The sequence below is a fragment of the Vanessa tameamea genome, chromosome 15 (assembly GCF_037043105.1).
Source record: "Vanessa tameamea isolate UH-Manoa-2023 chromosome 15, ilVanTame1 primary haplotype, whole genome shotgun sequence".
Classification (NCBI taxonomy): domain Eukaryota; kingdom Metazoa; phylum Arthropoda; class Insecta; order Lepidoptera; family Nymphalidae; genus Vanessa; species Vanessa tameamea.
Window position 1 is genome coordinate 5,642,901 of NC_087323.1, and position 16,496 is coordinate 5,659,396.

A 16,496-nucleotide genomic window follows, 5' to 3' on the forward strand; every position below is an offset into this window, starting at 1 on the left:
TAAATTTCTTTTGTACATTCTGCCCTCCTCTCCCATGTCTAAATTTTGATTAATACTAAGTCTACTTGTACGTTTTGAGCATAGATCAAATTATATGATTTTAGAAATTTTCAATTCAAACAAAAAGATTTTTTCCATCCACAAGTGCCTAATTCCGCGTTGAATACAAATTAAATGAATATGAAACTTGAAAAAATAAATTGTATATATTTAAGATATATCTACTTTACAAATAATGATATTAAGTATTTTGATATTTTGGTATTTAATATAAGTAAGAATAATATGTATTTCATGGTGGTTAGAATACCTTTATAATAATAAAATTATTCAAGTTTTAACTGTTCATTTACTTTTATACACATAAAAATGTTAATAAATATATAATTTATGTATATTAAAAAATATATTTTTAAATGGTTATTAGATTTAAACAAATACATAGTAATATTGATTTAAAAAAAAAACACATATTTTATTATATTTTCTTGGTAATTTTCAATGTATTTATAAATCAAACGACCTAAATTCAACTTCTATAATTTTAAATTATATTTTTAATTAAGTACGCCTTATGTCTATGTAATGCCTTTTAATAACTCTATGAATGATTTCAGGAAGTCTTAAAGTAATTGAAGTTGTTATTGTGAAATATTATCTGATACTTATTAAAATATTTAAGTGTTAAACATCACTTGTACCTGCTTCTTGAATATAAATATTTTGACAATCGAAGCAAAATTACTGTGCTTATCTACTGAAAATAAATCATATATTGCAGTATTTCGTTATTTTTTTTTTCTCTTCTTTGTCACAGCAATAAGGTAAACAATTTATAGTTACAAGGAATAATTTTAAAATGGAACCGGTTTTTAATTATTATTTCTTAATTCCAATAAAAGACAATTCTTTTACGACGATTCCACGTTAAAAATGTACGTTACATAAACCACCCAAAACGGCTAAGCAATCCATATGGCATCCCAAGAAGTCAATAATACTCCTCCTCCTCATTTGATTGGTCATAATGATTAATATAGTTTTCGTTTTAATAATTTTAAAAATGTAAGCAAGTTATTTATATAATTTTTTTTTTGCCTAAGTGTCAATGAAATTCAAACAGTTGCAATAAAGATATTTATTTAATATCACAATATACACGGATAGTTACAGAAATTGTATCTACAATATTTTACACGGGCTTTATATTTTCGAACAAAAATATTCTGTTCAATTTTTAACTAGTTGCAGTGTAAAAACATATAATAATATTTGAATATTACAAATAAATGGCTGAATCACAATAAATTACTGTCTGCTGAGCAAAGTTCTTGATATAACTTCATTCCGATTTCCCTACCTGAAAATTTAAAACGAATAATTAGAAACAGGTAATAAATTGTTTATATAATACTTTACAACAGAATATGTACGAATTGTAAACGAAGCTCAACTATTAGAAGACATTGTAAGACGGTGACGATTATAGATCTAGAATGAGTAACTGCCTCTGCTACTGCTGGTCCTCGTTTGAAATCTTAGGTCAGATTACAAAATGTTGTTACGCCATATCCAGCCAGTTATACACTTTTTGACAATTGCCGTACAGCGGTTGTAGATTGCGTAACAGTTAAAAATTTGTGATTAAAATAATATATCCTGCCAAATCAAATTTATAACTTCTTACACACACTTTAATGACGTAAGTATTTGTAAAGCAAGTTGTCATGTGTCATAAATATAGTTACATTCTATGGCAATTAGTGACGTGTTAATTTGTGGGTTTGGTTGATCGAAAATTGAATTACATTTTACATTACATAAATAAATTACAAGCTTATTATGGTAGATACTTATGTATTGTCTTCTAACGTGAAACTTTCGTTGGACGTCGTGACTTAACTTGAATTTATTAAAATATAGAAGATTGAGATTTCAAACCATAAAAAATATATTTCATTGCAGTATTTTAAAACTTTCATAGAACGTTGAGCAAAAAAAAAACATACAACTACTACAGTTGATACGACAAACAAGTGGATAATTATTTTTACGGCATTATTTGCTATAAAAACTGACAAATTTGTTTTTTTCATTGAATACCGCCAACAAGACAGAGAAAACTTTCGAGAAGCGAGGCGAACATCCAAACATACGTGTCAAAAGTAAACCTGTGTAGCGGAATTCAACTCAACTTCAACGTTAGTCTATAGACACTTTAACAATTTGTGTTTACATTTTGTACATATCCTGCAATAAATTATACATATTAGCGTCGCAGTCAAAGCCATATAAAATACATAATGAATAAATGTTTAAAAATTATGATGAAAAATAATTCTAGCTTGTATGAGCGATTAAACTGTCATCAGAATGAGTCAATTACGATTTAAAATCATAATTTGATGACGTTAGAGATGATTCATGCTTTTGCATACATGTATGTATATATTGGATATATACATCCAACAGCAGGAGTAAAGACAAATAAACAACTGTAACCTTGAATTGAAATGATATCATTGGTTGAGATCTTAAATTGTCTATGGTATTCATTATGGATAGATGAAAGAAAAATCTGAATTTTGGAAGTCACATTTTGAATTAAAGTCAAATATTGAATGAAGAACGTATTTGTTGTGAATATAATAGCAGATCTGTTGAATATGTAAATGTGAGATTTGTTTATCTTTAGTCTAGTCATTAAGGAATATTGTATAAATCAACAATTATATGAGAGCAGCAAATATAATCACGATATTAATTTTGCACAAATAATAATTTAATCGATGTTGTAAAGTACCTACATAATGAAGAAATTAAAAACCCCTTTAAAAGTAGAAAATATTTTAAAAATTATTTTTATAGAAAAACTCAACTAAAGCTTAATATTTTTTTAAAACGACCGACTGACATACAATGCACAGCCTAAGCTGGTGAGTCAGATAGGATGAAATTTCTAACGGAAAGATGATGAGCACTAAAAGAGGACTTTTGAAAATAAATTATAAACTAAATTTATAAAATATTATTAGGTTAAATAGTTTGTATGGAAATTCGTCATTTCTCATTTTAGAAATATGGAAATATAGAAATTACTTCAAAAACTCAGCACTATTCACTAAAAAGATCGAAAGTTAGGATGTATCGAAATTTGTTTTTTTAGAAAAATATGGTAATCGGTATTTAGTGTCCTGTTTATGAGTAAAAGACAGTTTTTACAGCGTTTTTGTAAATTCATCATCCAAGAGGTTGAAATTGGGACTTGAAGTTGGTGTTCCTTCTTTATGTTGGACACATGGAAATCGGTGTTTAGGCTTCTGCTTATAAGTAAATAACCAACATGATATTATTTTACGATGGGAGAGTTAGTTATTTATAATAATTCAGTTTTTTATATATTAAACATGCAAAACGCAGCAAGCGTTTAATGTAAAATAAAATATTATTATACAGAAACATTTAAGCTTCAGTGTTAGTAAAATATATAACTATAAATAGCAATGGCATTAGTGCATATTAAGAAATAAGTGTTAGACGAATATGGTTTTCAAAGCCTTTGTTAGCGATGTAATTTATTAAAATGGTTGTTAAGCTGTTACATATATTCGTTAGATACAAAATGAGTCATACGTGTCGAAGCCCGAGTTAGATAGCTCGCATCTCCGAAATACTTCAAACGCTGGTGACAAAAGAGAAATGTTTACTTTACAGTAAATTAATTACTTTATTCTTTTTAAATTAAAGTTCACTATTTTATTTAATAGTGACGTGCGATAAAGCTTTAAATTTTTTAATGAAAATAATATAAATTAAATGATAGATGAACGTCATGATTGGATGTAGCTAGAGTTGGCTTACCATTTGGCTCGTTTGGACCAATCCTTTGGTGTCCAATGCAAACATTTGGGATCGATTCGTAATAACTTCTTCTCCATTGCTTTTTCGTGTTGTTGTATCGTTTCCTTATTATTAAAGAAAAAATATTGATTAGAATTAATTTAACATTCACACATCATTTCGAAATTACTTTTTGGAACCAATTTATTTATTCATTCATATGAACTTTTAAATATAGAAATTACAGATTTTATTTTGCTCTATATAAATTATTGCCCCATGATTGTGTATTGACTTGAAGGGATTGCTTGATTGCTGATTGGATATGTTGTATGATACTAGGTGGTACAGTTTTGTGCAAGCCCGACTTGGACTGTATCACTCATCTTATAGACCGCTAAATAGCAATATTTTGTATTTTTCTGTTTAGGTTTGAACGGTGAGTGAGACAGTGTAACTAGAGGAAGAAGGGTCATAACATCTTAGTTCCCAAAGTTGGTGGCGCATTGGCGTAAGATTTTTTTTTAAGGTTGGTGGCCCATTGGAAATGTATGGAACGGTTATTATTTATTATTAAATTTCAATGTCTATGGGCGGAAGTGATCACTTTCCATCAAGCGGCCATTTGCCCGTCCGCCTAGCTATCTGAACAAAAAAAAAACAAATTGAGTATATGAGTGAAATAAAGTTGATCTATACTTTTTTTAATAAATCAAAAAGGTCGGTCCTGCCTTTAGTAGTTTGTGCCTGCACATTTATATTTCCTAAAAATAAAAAACCTATTAAACTGAAAAGTTTGTTTGTTTAAGCGAGGGCGATTTATAAATTAAAAAAATGCATAATTTAACTACTTTTTAGTCCAGATCGTAGAGAATACGACATCACGCTACGACTCACGAGGGCTGAGCAGTAACTTTTAATGTTGAGTTAATGAGAAACCGCGTGAAGCATCTAGTTAATATAATCGAACACAACACTCACCTGATTCACAGAGACGATGTATTGGCCCTTGTAGTAATTTATTAGATTTAAATTCTGCAGAGTACTGATAACGTCCTCTTTCTTAATACTTGTAAGCTCGCAGATTTCACTAAAAAAGTAATATTTTAGTACAGCCGTTTTAAATGTTACACTTCTTTTGAATAAAATTATGTATAGTCTATTCCAATCGAAGATGGAATAAAGATAAACAAACCTTAGATTTACGTATGACTCGCGATAGTGCACAATATTGCTAATAACTCTGCTATAATGTGCACTACTAACCGTTCTTGACTAATCTTTATATATAATACAACACTTTTCAACTAAACTACTTATGTCGACTTTAATTGTACGTTTCGTCAAAACTCAAAACGCCATTTCTCGCAAATCCATAATGAATATCATAGATAATTCAAGCTCTCGACCAATGATATATGGCAAATTCTATATCAAATGTTGTTTATTTCAGTTTTGTCTTCGTGGTTAGAATAGACTATCGTATCGACTGAGCCGATTGTCGATATTATAGAACAGATAGAACGGGGGGTCGTGTTTTCAAAGCGGCCGAGTAATACTTAGATTTTTGTTATACTAGCTGTACCCGCGACTTCGTGCGCGTTTGTATTTAATAAAAAAGTGTGACTTTATTATTATTTTACATATAATTCTAAAGTCCCGGTTAAAATCGGTCCAGCGGTTCCAGAGATTAGCTGGAACAAACAAACAGACAGACAGACAAAAATCGTAAAAAAATGTTATTTAGGTATATGTACCGTGTATACATACATATGCATTTAGTAAAACGCAGTTATTTTAATATTACAAACAGACACTCCAAATTTATTATATATATAGATAAACCGCGGCGACAAAGGTGGACGTCATAAAGAAGCGTGTGTGTGTGTGAGCCAATCGATCAGTGTAGTGGAATAAAAATCGGAATCCAACGCTTTAAGAGGAGTCTAGGTTTTACTTTTACTTTAATTTGGTTTAAATCATATGTTGTTTGCCTCTCGGTATTGGCTTAAGTAAATATTTAATTATTTTTTATGGAACGGTTGCCATTCAGAAATTATAAAATATCCTATAAAACCCATACAGATACTCACTTAATAGTGATAATTGGTTTCTCATTGTCACCGACTGGTTTGATATTTATTAATATTTCTAAAATAGTTTGAGCCCAGTAACTTCTATACGAGAGTAGACCAAGATCCGACAAAGGTTTCTCTGGGGAACCAGTCTTGCCTTCGAACTTTGATAATTCATAACCTGTAATTTAACACATCATTATTTAAATTTAAATTATATAGAATATAAGCAGAGATGGCCCAGTGGTTAGAATGAGTGCATTTTAACCGTTGATCTCCGATACAAACCCAGGCAAGCACCAATAAATTTTCATGAGCTTAATTTGTGTTTATAATTCATCTCGTGCTTGGCGGTTTATACAGTCAAAACCGGATAAGCAAGAGTTCAAGGGAGCACAATCTCATTCTCGCTTATAGAGGTTTCTCACTAACTCGAGTTTCTAATAGTCTCTTATAGGGGTACGCAGCAATAACAAGTCACAGCAAGAACGAATGTTGTAAATATGTAATATGATAAAATTATGTGCATGATGTGCACAACATATATTATGTACATATATATTTTTAAACGCTTACGATAACAAAACAAAAATTCATGCACTATGTAATTTTATTTTATTTAGAACTTATTTACACTTAAAAAAATTCGTCAATTTCGTTTGGGTATCTGTTTTTGTAATTTGAATGTTTTCTGAGGTCTATGAGGGAAAAACGACTCTCTCTTACAGAGGTTTCTGTTTCTCGTCAATAGAGGTTTTGGGAGCTTAAAATGACGGGTCCTGGCTGTTACTTTCACTTATCCAGGTTTGACTGTTATTGTATGTACTTACTAAATTCTATAAGTAACGTTCCATATCCTTTTCTTTGGTATGGAGGTAATGTTAATATACAAGCTACATTGTAGTCTTCTGTGCTTTCCTTCTCTTTTGAAAAATATCCTACTATGTGAAAACCTGAAAATATTTACAGATTTATTCATATTTTTGTGTGATAATTTGATTGTTGATAAAACAATTTTATGTTTAAAAAGTCGAAATTATCAAATTGGAATGAAAAAAAAAATAGTTTTGATATTTAACGCAATAAGTTCTTCTGTATGTATATTTACATAATCTAATTAAAATACTTTTTGTTTAACTTTTATGTTTACATTTTTTTAAATTTGTTTAAATTTCCTCAATTTCAAATTTGTTATTTCTCTAAACCATTATTAATGTAAGTAATTCAAAGTCTTTTTTTTTGTTTATTTTAAAAATAAATCGATGGCGTTCCTTGTACTACATGAAAAAAAAAAAAAAATCGATAAATGAAATGTTACATATGATGCGTAAGAAACTGCTTATGGTTGTCTAATAGGCTACACTTATAATTTTCACGTGATATTTGACTTTCAAACATACCTCTTGAATCGAACTCCGTCATAACGTAAAATAAAAATGGGTCAGTATCGTAATACAGTGTCTTGTGGTCTAAGAACAGTTTTGCGAGTAAACATAGATTTTGAGCGTAGCATTTGTTCTTCCTGCCATCAATCTCGAAGAACGATATACTGCCTTTGCGATATATTTCGTTACCCGGTGGATGTTTGAGTTTGCATTTTATCTAAAAAAAATAATAATATTATGATATTTTAAACATTTTTATAAAGGTTATATGATCATATAAAATTATACTTACAAGATGTCTTTCTAAACACTTTTTACTTTTTCTGTATTTGAGACAAAATTCACATATGTATATACATGGTAGATTTACCATTTCCTGGAAAACAAAAACAATGCAAATATTAGTATAAAGATTTGGCTAGAGTAGGCTTAGGAGACATGTCACAGGAAGTCGGGAATGGCTTGCTACCCTGGTTTCCATTAAAAGTTAAAGGTATATGTTTTTTTTACGGTACAGGTTGGCGGACGAGCATATGGGCTACCTGATGATAAGTGGTCACCACCGCCCATAGACAATGGAGACAAAGAAATGTTACCCAATCTTTACATCGTCAATGCGCCACCAACCTTGGGTACTAAGATTTTTTGTTCTTGTACCTGTACAAACCGGAACAGAACAATACTGAGTACTGTTGTTTGGCAGTAGAATATCTGATGAATGGGTGGTACCTACCCAGATGGGCTTGCACAGAGCCCTCCCAACAAGTAAATTATTAATATTAAATCATTAAAATCCAATATTTAATTAATAAATATTGGATAACATCACATACATTACTCTGATCCCAATGTAAGTAGCTTAAGCAATTGTGTTATGGAAATCAGACGTAACGACGGTACCCACAAACACCCAGACCCAAGACAACATAGAAAACTAATGAACTTTTTCTATATCGAATCGGCCGTGAATCGAACCCGGGACTTCAGAGTGGCGTACCCATGAAAACCGATGTACACAATACTCGACCACGGAGGTCGTCATATTTCTGAGTAATGAGATCAAAAGCAGTTCTCATGAGTGAAAATATCCAAGGAAACATAGTTATCAGGATATGGACGTGTAATAGTGTCTACATAAATAAAAATATCAAATATTTAGTAAGATTTATAATTGTGAATATATCTCTCTCTACGTTTACCGTTCCCTCTTATCTCAGGATCACTTGTGTAAAAATGAAGGATGAACGGAAGAGTAAATACCGAATATGATTACAATTTATTTAGAAAACAGGATAATTTTTAAATTAAATGAAACCTTTTACCACAACCCTTCACTCTGTCCGAGTACAGCAGTTAAAAGAAGGCGGCTCACCTGCGGGTAGGGCGCGAAGTACCAGGGTCGGATCCGGTGGCGGCCGAGCTCGATCATCTCGATGTTCTTCATGCGCGTGACGAGGTCGTCGTGCCCGTGCGCCACGAGGCTGCCGGACTGCCGCGGGCGCGCCGTGGGCGTGGCCGCGCCGCTCGCGCCGCCCTCGCCCTCCGCCGCCTCCGCCTCCGCCGCCGGGCACTGCGCACACTACGCTCAATACAAAACTCATGTTCAAAAAACAAAGCTTTTTCGCCGTTAGGGTGTTAAAAGACAATCTATAGGCTAATATTTTTAGAACGAAGTTCTTTTACAGGCAGAAATCATTACGTTCTTCTGATCGGGTGGTCCACGACACATATTGTTTTTTACATCAGTGCCTGAACTCACATTTGTTAATTAATACTCCACAAATATAATATTGATGTAGTAGAAACATATTCGGCTAACTAAAGTTGAACGCTAAGTAAAATGTCGACATGATTTTGAATTAAAATATCTCACATCGTTCTCCGAAGAATTGGCTTTCCGCTTTCTGTTCATTTTCTTTTGTAGCGCAGCGGCGAGAACTGCGCCGCCGTTGACGAGCGACGGTGAATCATTTATGAGCGTGGGGCTCGCCGGCCGAGATATCAGCTGACGAGGTTCTAATGGTGGAATTTGAACTGAAAAAAAAGAATGTTTAAAAACCATTATCATATGTATGAATATAAGAAATATTTGACAGTTTAGGAAAACTATAGAAATAAATTCTACATGCTAGGTAGATGCTGTGTCTATTATGTTTATTAGGAGTATTTTAATCGAAAAATTATTTAAGTAGATAAAAAAGTCTATTTTTATTTTATATCAATGAGCTGAAATTTGAGATATACATTTACATGGTATTTATTGATCAACACAAGAAAAGATTATCTTACCTACAGTATAATGATACTGTAGGTAGGTAGGTAAGATTAATGAATCTTCCTTGTTTTAATGTAAGTTTAGATTAGATAATTCATGCTCTGTATGATATATTGTTAAATGTAATGTTACAAAAATTACTATTGTAATATGAAGTATATAATGTGCCTTATATTTAAGTCATATTGCTCATGATATGAAAGTTTTAAATCTGATTTAATTCTCTAGCTAAACAGGCCAGGGTAAACTCTTTTTAGTACAAAATTTGGTTAAAAATATTGATTATGTTCAGTAATAGCTTTTTAGAAGCCAAATAATGCCATTATGAGTAAATTGTATAGTTCAATAAAATAATAAGTTTCATATGTATAAATTAATAATTGATAATTGTATATTATAATAGTTTTATATATATTAATAATTTCTTTTAATTGCATTATCAATCAACTCATTTATAAAAAAAAAAAAAAATTAAACATACCAGGAGTAATTTTTGGAGTTGAACCATTTAGTGGGGTTTGTACTTTCTCGGGTAATTTTGGTGTGGTTTGATGATTCACATTATTTTCTCTATTGCTATTAATAACGGTTTTCTGATTTTCATTGCAGACAGTTTCATCTGCAGAAAAAATATTAAATTTAGAATTATTTACTTTACATATACAAATAATATCAATAATAATACATCAAAAGCACTGTGGCACATTTATAAGGATTGTTTTTTTCACTAACATAATAACAATTTCAAGCAATTATGCTTAAAATGAAAGTTGGGAAAAAAAAGTGATCATGCAAATTACAGGCCAAAATAAATCATAACATGCAAAAAGGCAGTACATAAAACTTATTTTTTTTATTTGTATTGTTTTTATATAAATGTATCATATTATCTTTGTTACTGAAATCAATTGTATTGCTCACTGTATCATAAATTGTTAAACATTATTTACAGCAAAACAGAAACGAGATCAAATAAAAGACTGAAAAATGATTTTAAAAGATCCAACAATACTTTTCACATAATTACAACTACATACAAAATAAAATTTTTCATGAAGAACGTTGACTAAAAACAAAAACACACATACTAAGAAAAGTAGGCATGACGCCACCTCCAGATCCAATGTGAGTTTTCTTTGGAGTTGTCGTACCACCAGTCGGTGCGCCATCTCTTCTTGGAAATTGTACCTTTCTTGTGTCCAACCATGATTCCCCAACCCATTCATCCAAACGTTTATTGACTGAAATTAATAAAGTGTTCATAATTATATTTGTTAGAAATAGCATTGTAGTTTGTTCTAAGTCATAATATTGCATTTAACATATATAATTACTATTATTATATACTAGTAGCATAGTAATATGAATTTAGGGAATTTGAAACATAATTAAGTAATCAAAAAACTGCATGTTACATTATCTGTGACTTGAATAAGCATTAACTTTTTACTTCAATGAATCCGTCAATTTATTTATATACAAACAATAACTCAGTATGTACACACAAATACATTTAGAAATAAAAGACATACGATATTATATTCGAAAAAGCTTACAATCAACATAGTGTACATAATATCCTCTTTGCCCACGAACTTCTTTGATACTTATAATTTCAGCGAGAGGCCAATCATCTCCACCTTGCATTCGAACTGGTAGTCGACATCCCTCCACCAACGATGCCTGTGCATAGTAATATGGTATCAGTCAACATTGTGCTAGAAAAATAAATATTTCAACTATTGTATTACACATACGGCTGAGTCACAAAATGTCGTAATTTCGTCTTCATTTTCAGTCATTATGAAAATAGTAATATTTTTATGTTTAAAACTACATTAAATCACCCTTGTTTTACAATAAATTGTCAAACTATTTTGACATCAGTCAATGGTGTGACAACTGACAGTTGAGTTGAATTTGTTTTTGATATCAAGTTAAAGATACATTATACAAAATTACAAAAAAATAAATGAGTATAAATATACAGTTTTGGTTTGTTTTAATCGTGCATATAATTAAATTTAATAATTAAAATTCATCGTTGAACGATAATACAACGTAAAAAAATAATAAAATAAAATAAAAAAGGTGGGTTTAGTTGTAAATAAGGGCAGAATGTAAATATAATATTAATTTGAAAGATACATGTTTTTTAATTTAATGTACATTATAAATAATATAAGAATCATCTATACTAAAAAAAAATTATGACCAAATTTTTAGTATATTATTAATTTATTAAATAGTTCTCTTGACAATTGGCAATACTTCTTCTAACCTCAAATTTTTCTCAATTTCAATTCTGTAATTTAAAAAATAGTATATAATAATCTTCTAAGTAAAACTATAGGCTGTGTAAATTCAATACAATTATTTATTTAAACTTTTATTCATAAATATAGAAATGGCTGCCTCAGCACAAATGATGAGTGAGGCTGATCAAATAAAAACGGTAAGTTGTATTTTATTTTAAAATAGAAACATTATTTTATGTAAACAACCTGATTTAAATACACTTTTACATAATTTATAATATGTGTTATGTTTTTCAGTTCAAAGAATTTCTGGTACAATATAACAAACTATCGGAACTTTGCTTTAATGACTGCATTCATGACTTTACATCGCGAAATCTTCGCTCTACGGAGGTATTTATTTATCCTACATGTTTAGTACATTCTATGTTTCATAGGTTATTGTTGGTTTTTACATTATTATACAATTATTGTTATAAAATGTTCACATTAACAAATCTTATAAAAAAATCCTGTAAAAAGTAGCACTTGTAGAGCTGTTTTTAATTTATATAATATCTCAAACAACAGCAACTTCCTTGTAAAGTGAATACTGCTTAAAATGCAATAATTCCAATTGTTTGGGTTATTTTATGATTCTGACCCCATGTCACTTTTAAGTATACTCTTTGGATAATAGTATCACCATAGATAAGTAAGTATTACTTAAGGATTTTTTTTTATAAAATAGGTAGTAGTCTATTAAATGGGCCACCTAGTGGAAAGAGGTCATCACTGCCCAATCATATTGGCACTGCAAAAATAATTATTCTTTAAATGGTTAATGCATGACCAACCTCGGGATCTAAAATATTATGTGCCATGTGCCTGTAATTACACTGGTTCATGCCACCACAATAAGTAGTTGGCATCTACCTAGGCAGCTGAATTACCAAGTAGATATTTATAAGGAAATATATTAACTGTAAAAATTTTACATTACAGGATAAATGCACAATCAACTGTATGGAGAAGTATTTGCGAACAAATCAACGTGTCTCACAAAGATTCCATGAATTCCAAATGATAGCTAATGAGAATATGATTGCTTTAGCTCAGAAATCTGGCAATCCAAGCTAAAAATCTTCTATATATATGTTAGTATTAATTTATTCTATTAGTGTTTTTGTTTGAATGTTGTCAAATAAAATGTTGTTGAACAGTTGGTTATTTACATTAATAAATCCTTATTTACTGTAAAGCTGGTAAAAGACCATCCTGGTTTGATTGTAGGCAATGTTTTAATACCCTAAGCTTTTAATTGCTTGGTCATTAAGCTCTCTTGGTACCAAGGCACACTAGTATTTTTGAGTAGTGAGTTATCAGTTTTTGCTTTTTTCCTTGACTGCCTCAATGTTCCAATGTGTAGTTTATATGGCAGTAGACTCCATGTACTGGGTTTAAGACCAGATTATAGTTGATAAAAAATCATTGGGTTTAACCATGGAGGAATTTAAAGTAGCATTATATGGAGCTTGAATTATATTCAGTAGAGATTGTTATCCCATAGGATTGCGAGAGAGAGGGATTAGAAAATGCATCTGTGTTTGAGCACACTTGTGCACTATGGTGTGTCATGCACAGTGGGCTAACCTCCTATTGTAGGCACTTGTGACCAAAATTGGTTAGGTGAACATAATCATTTTAAATATAATCATATTTAAAATGATTATGTTCTCCTAACCACATTATATATAACTAAAATATAACAACATTATAACCATGAAATTAGCAATGTTTAGTTGAAAATTATGTATTATGATGCCTAAGTTGCTGAGCGTAATTGTGAGCGTAACAACACAGTATTATTTCTTTAATTTACAGTTTTTTTTTTGTATTTAAATATGTGAAACCATTGACATCTAATTGCAGCTGTTTTGAATTTTTATTTTTTTTACTCGTAAACCTTTTAATGCCGCATCTTTGCGGTATATAAACGTATGTCAGTATTATTCCTAACTTTTACTTTCAATTTGTATGAAAAGCAAAATGCTCAGCTCAGCAAAAAGTTCAGGATTCATGGTCCATTTTTGCACTTGATTACTATCAAGCTAATGTTTCGTGAGTAGCTTCGTTATGATGAAACGCCCAACAAATTCCTGTACGAAAACTCTCGATTGTGGTAGCTAACATAGTAGGGATAAAATAGAAGATAGTAATAACTTTTATACCTACAATTGACTGGAAGTACGAAATATTTTTGTGACGTATTTATGGGATAGAAGTATTTTGTCTTGTATATAATTATATCTTGACTTATTTTGATTTCAAATGTGTGTTATACTATATGTTTCCCGAAAATAAATAAATAAATATAATTATATTATAATAACAGGAAAATTGGTTGTTACTAAAAATGTGAGTTTTAAGAATTATACAAAAAAAAAAAAAAATTTTTCGTTTTGTTATTAAAGTGTGAGAAAAGACTAAATATTTTTTATAAAGTCAGATATTTACTCCCCCAAGGCTCAATATTTCATAACATCTTTAAATGTAGTTTACATTAACATTAAATTTAATAATATGGACGGTTAGGAAATTCAAAAAGTAAAGTTTGCTTCATACCAAATTTTATCAAAATTCGGTTCTGTGGTTTAGCCGTTAAGGGTAAAACTTATAATATTAGTGCAGATTAGACCAAACAGATTTTTCATATATTATGATCTTGAAATGATATGATGTTAAAATAGATTTTTCATTTACATATAAATTATATTGAAAATATGGGTATTCAATAATATTTTTTTTTGTAGAAATATTATTCAATCTATAAATATATCTACATCTTTAACACATCTAGAAACCCAAACGTAACAGTATCCATGCTATGTCATAATTATTTTATTTAAAACAGGGTATAATGATATCTGCACATGGTTAATGGCCCAGTGTATGGAACACGTTAATCTGAAGATTATGGGTTCAAAGCCGGGCTGGTATTTCTGTGGAGATGTTCTACCTTATGTCTATCGACACAATTACATGATATTTTTAATTCTTAAAAGAAAAATGTGTCTATTAGTAATTGATGAATCGTTTTTATTTTTATATGCAATTTGATAAGGGCACAGTCATATTCAAAAGTTTCTTATACCCGTAATAATAAATGTTTAAATCATATAAATAAATATAAAAAGGAAAATATTATAAATCTTATACAAGACAATAAATGGTATTGTTAATTATTTAATTACATTTGGAGAATGATTCAAGTTTTTTTACATGAGGCTTTACTCTCTGTGCGACACGTCAGACATAACACGCTCTTTTTTGTGCATGGCTTTATACATTTCTGTTCTGGAGGCGAAAAGTCTAAAACAAATGAGGATTGTGAACTTGTGTAATCAAAATGGTAGTCGTTGAACTTAGCCTCCACGCTGAATTTTGCTGCGGTTGGTAAATTGTCGTTCTCGTCTGTATTTAAGACATATTTTAATGGATAGGGTCCAGAAGGTGCATTGCTGATATTTGAAGGCTTCGTGCAAATGCTGTATTGCCCTCCATGTCTTATGATCCTTATTAAGGGTTGTGTGCTACATGCAGGTGTTTTGCAACATGATGTAGATGAGGGGCATATCGCTATACATTTCGGTGGCATACAACAGGACTTGGAACATGGCGTTCTGGAACAACTTGAGGGGCAGGGTGTGCAGTCACTTGATTTCATGCAATTATGTTGTTCAATTCTTTTAAGAACTTGGCAAGATATGTGTCCCGGTCGCCAGCCACAGCGTAACTGAAAACGGAACTCTTTGTTTCATGCTAGAAACCGTAAATATAATATTTTAAGTCAGATAATGAACCTGATGTTCTGGTGCATCCTTAGCTGTGTAGAGCCATCCCATATGTTTTGGGATGGGACCCGGTTTGACTTCGAATTTTCTTAAACATCGATGTTTCGGAAGGTCGCAACGACCCAAGCAACTTACTGAAGATTTATTTGCTGTAGTAAAAATTGCAAACTTAGTACGATCGTGTTAAATCGCGATGGGCTTTACTACAAGTGCTCAGTATGGATGTACATGCCTTTGCGATAAGAGGTACATGAAAAATTATAGGGTTGTGTGAGAGACGACTGTACAGCAATAGAGAGCATGATTAGAAATAGAGATGGAAAAAATATTTGTGTAGACTTCAAATAGTGGGAAAAGGACTAAAATACAGATATTCTAAAGTAATCAGTCTTACATCGGCCGGGTTTACAACAACATGCCATTTTTAGGCGACCTGAGGAATAATAACAGTATTTTTAATATAATTTTTTTAAGTTAAATATAAGTATAGTTTTCCGTCTTTGCATATACATAGTTCAAAACTTACCTTTTCCTACGGTGTTATGGGAGATGACACTTTTTTTCTTTTGCCATGTTTGTTGTAGCAGAATTCTGCTTTTCTTACATTTCGATATCAATTCAATTACTTAAAATGTTTTTAATATATGTTGTAACTTATATCAAAAAATGCCAAAAATGACAACTCGAAAATTTTCTAAATTATGTAGAACATTAAATCAAATTAATCAATTCTTCTTTATGACCTGTACTGTTCTTCTCGAAAATTAAAAATATATTTCATAAATGAAGATACTTTTTGTAAGTATAATTACTTAATTTTTATTTTGAAG

At 30.5% G+C, this 16,496-nt stretch overlaps 3 protein-coding genes across 5 annotated transcripts; 1 reads left to right on the plus strand and 2 right to left on the minus strand.

Annotated features, from left to right (window-relative positions):
• Positions 1-1,123: 1,123 nt before the first annotated feature.
• LOC113399073 (histone acetyltransferase Tip60) lies at positions 1,124-11,479 on the minus strand. Of its 3 annotated transcripts, none has more exons than XM_026638105.2 (14): positions 11,333-11,479; positions 11,132-11,258; positions 10,688-10,816; positions 10,057-10,194; positions 9,174-9,334; positions 8,673-8,870; positions 7,593-7,676; positions 7,316-7,517; positions 6,746-6,868; positions 5,934-6,096; positions 4,822-4,930; positions 3,862-3,965; positions 3,634-3,682; positions 1,124-1,360 (listed from the first exon to the last, which is right to left on the minus strand). In XM_026638105.2, exons 1-13 carry the CDS (start codon positions 11,375-11,377, stop codon positions 3,676-3,678), a joined length of 1,590 nt encoding a protein of 529 aa, XP_026493890.1. In that variant the 5' UTR covers positions 11,378-11,479; the 3' UTR covers positions 1,124-1,360; positions 3,634-3,675. The 3 variants fall into 3 exon arrangements, with proteins under 3 accessions (XP_026493890.1, XP_026493888.1, XP_026493889.1); XM_026638103.2 differs by having other exon boundaries at positions 10,664-10,816; XM_026638104.2 differs by lacking the exon at positions 3,634-3,682 and having other exon boundaries at positions 10,664-10,816.
• A 352-nt stretch (positions 11,480-11,831) lies between these two features.
• LOC113399088 (mitochondrial import inner membrane translocase subunit Tim9-like) lies at positions 11,832-13,034 on the plus strand. The gene is made up of 3 exons (XM_026638123.2): positions 11,832-12,030; positions 12,131-12,226; positions 12,818-13,034. Exons 1-3 carry the CDS (start codon positions 11,983-11,985, stop codon positions 12,950-12,952), a joined length of 279 nt encoding a protein of 92 aa, XP_026493908.1. The 5' UTR covers positions 11,832-11,982; the 3' UTR covers positions 12,953-13,034.
• A 2,004-nt stretch (positions 13,035-15,038) lies between these two features.
• Positions 15,039-16,094, minus strand: LOC113399085 (uncharacterized). The gene is made up of 3 exons (XM_026638119.2): positions 16,061-16,094; positions 15,676-15,815; positions 15,039-15,608 (listed from the first exon to the last, which is right to left on the minus strand). Exons 1-3 carry the CDS (start codon positions 16,086-16,088, stop codon positions 15,081-15,083), a joined length of 696 nt encoding a protein of 231 aa, XP_026493904.1. The 5' UTR covers positions 16,089-16,094; the 3' UTR covers positions 15,039-15,080.
• Positions 16,095-16,496: the final 402 nt, after the last annotated feature.

Bases quoted from the DNA above. Each gene is read 5' to 3' on its own strand.
- LOC113399073 (XM_026638103.2), bottom strand. From the start codon at position 11,377: ATGACTGAAAATGAAGACGAAATTACGACATTTTGTGACTCAGCC. The intron at 6,869-7,315 runs GTATGTTTGAAA...AAATATTTTCAG, and splicing joins GACGGAGTTCGATTCAAGAG to GTTTTCACATAGTAGGATAT. The intron at 6,097-6,745 runs GTAAGTACATAC...GTTAAATTACAG, and splicing joins AACGTTACTTATAGAATTTA to GTTATGAATTATCAAAGTTC.
- LOC113399088 (XM_026638123.2), top strand. From the start codon at position 11,983: ATGGCTGCCTCAGCACAAATGATGAGTGAGGCTGATCAAATAAAAACG. The intron at 12,031-12,130 runs GTAAGTTGTATT...TATGTTTTTCAG, and splicing joins AGGCTGATCAAATAAAAACG to TTCAAAGAATTTCTGGTACA. The intron at 12,227-12,817 runs GTATTTATTTAT...TTTACATTACAG, and splicing joins GAAATCTTCGCTCTACGGAG to GATAAATGCACAATCAACTG.
- LOC113399085 (XM_026638119.2), bottom strand. From the start codon at position 16,088: ATGGCATGTTGTTGTAAACCCGGCCGAT. The intron at 15,816-16,060 runs GTAAGACTGATT...TTTTTACTACAG, and splicing joins TTGTTGTAAACCCGGCCGAT to CAAATAAATCTTCAGTAAGT. The intron at 15,609-15,675 runs GTTCATTATCTG...TTCCGTTTTCAG, and splicing joins AGGATGCACCAGAACATCAG to TTACGCTGTGGCTGGCGACC.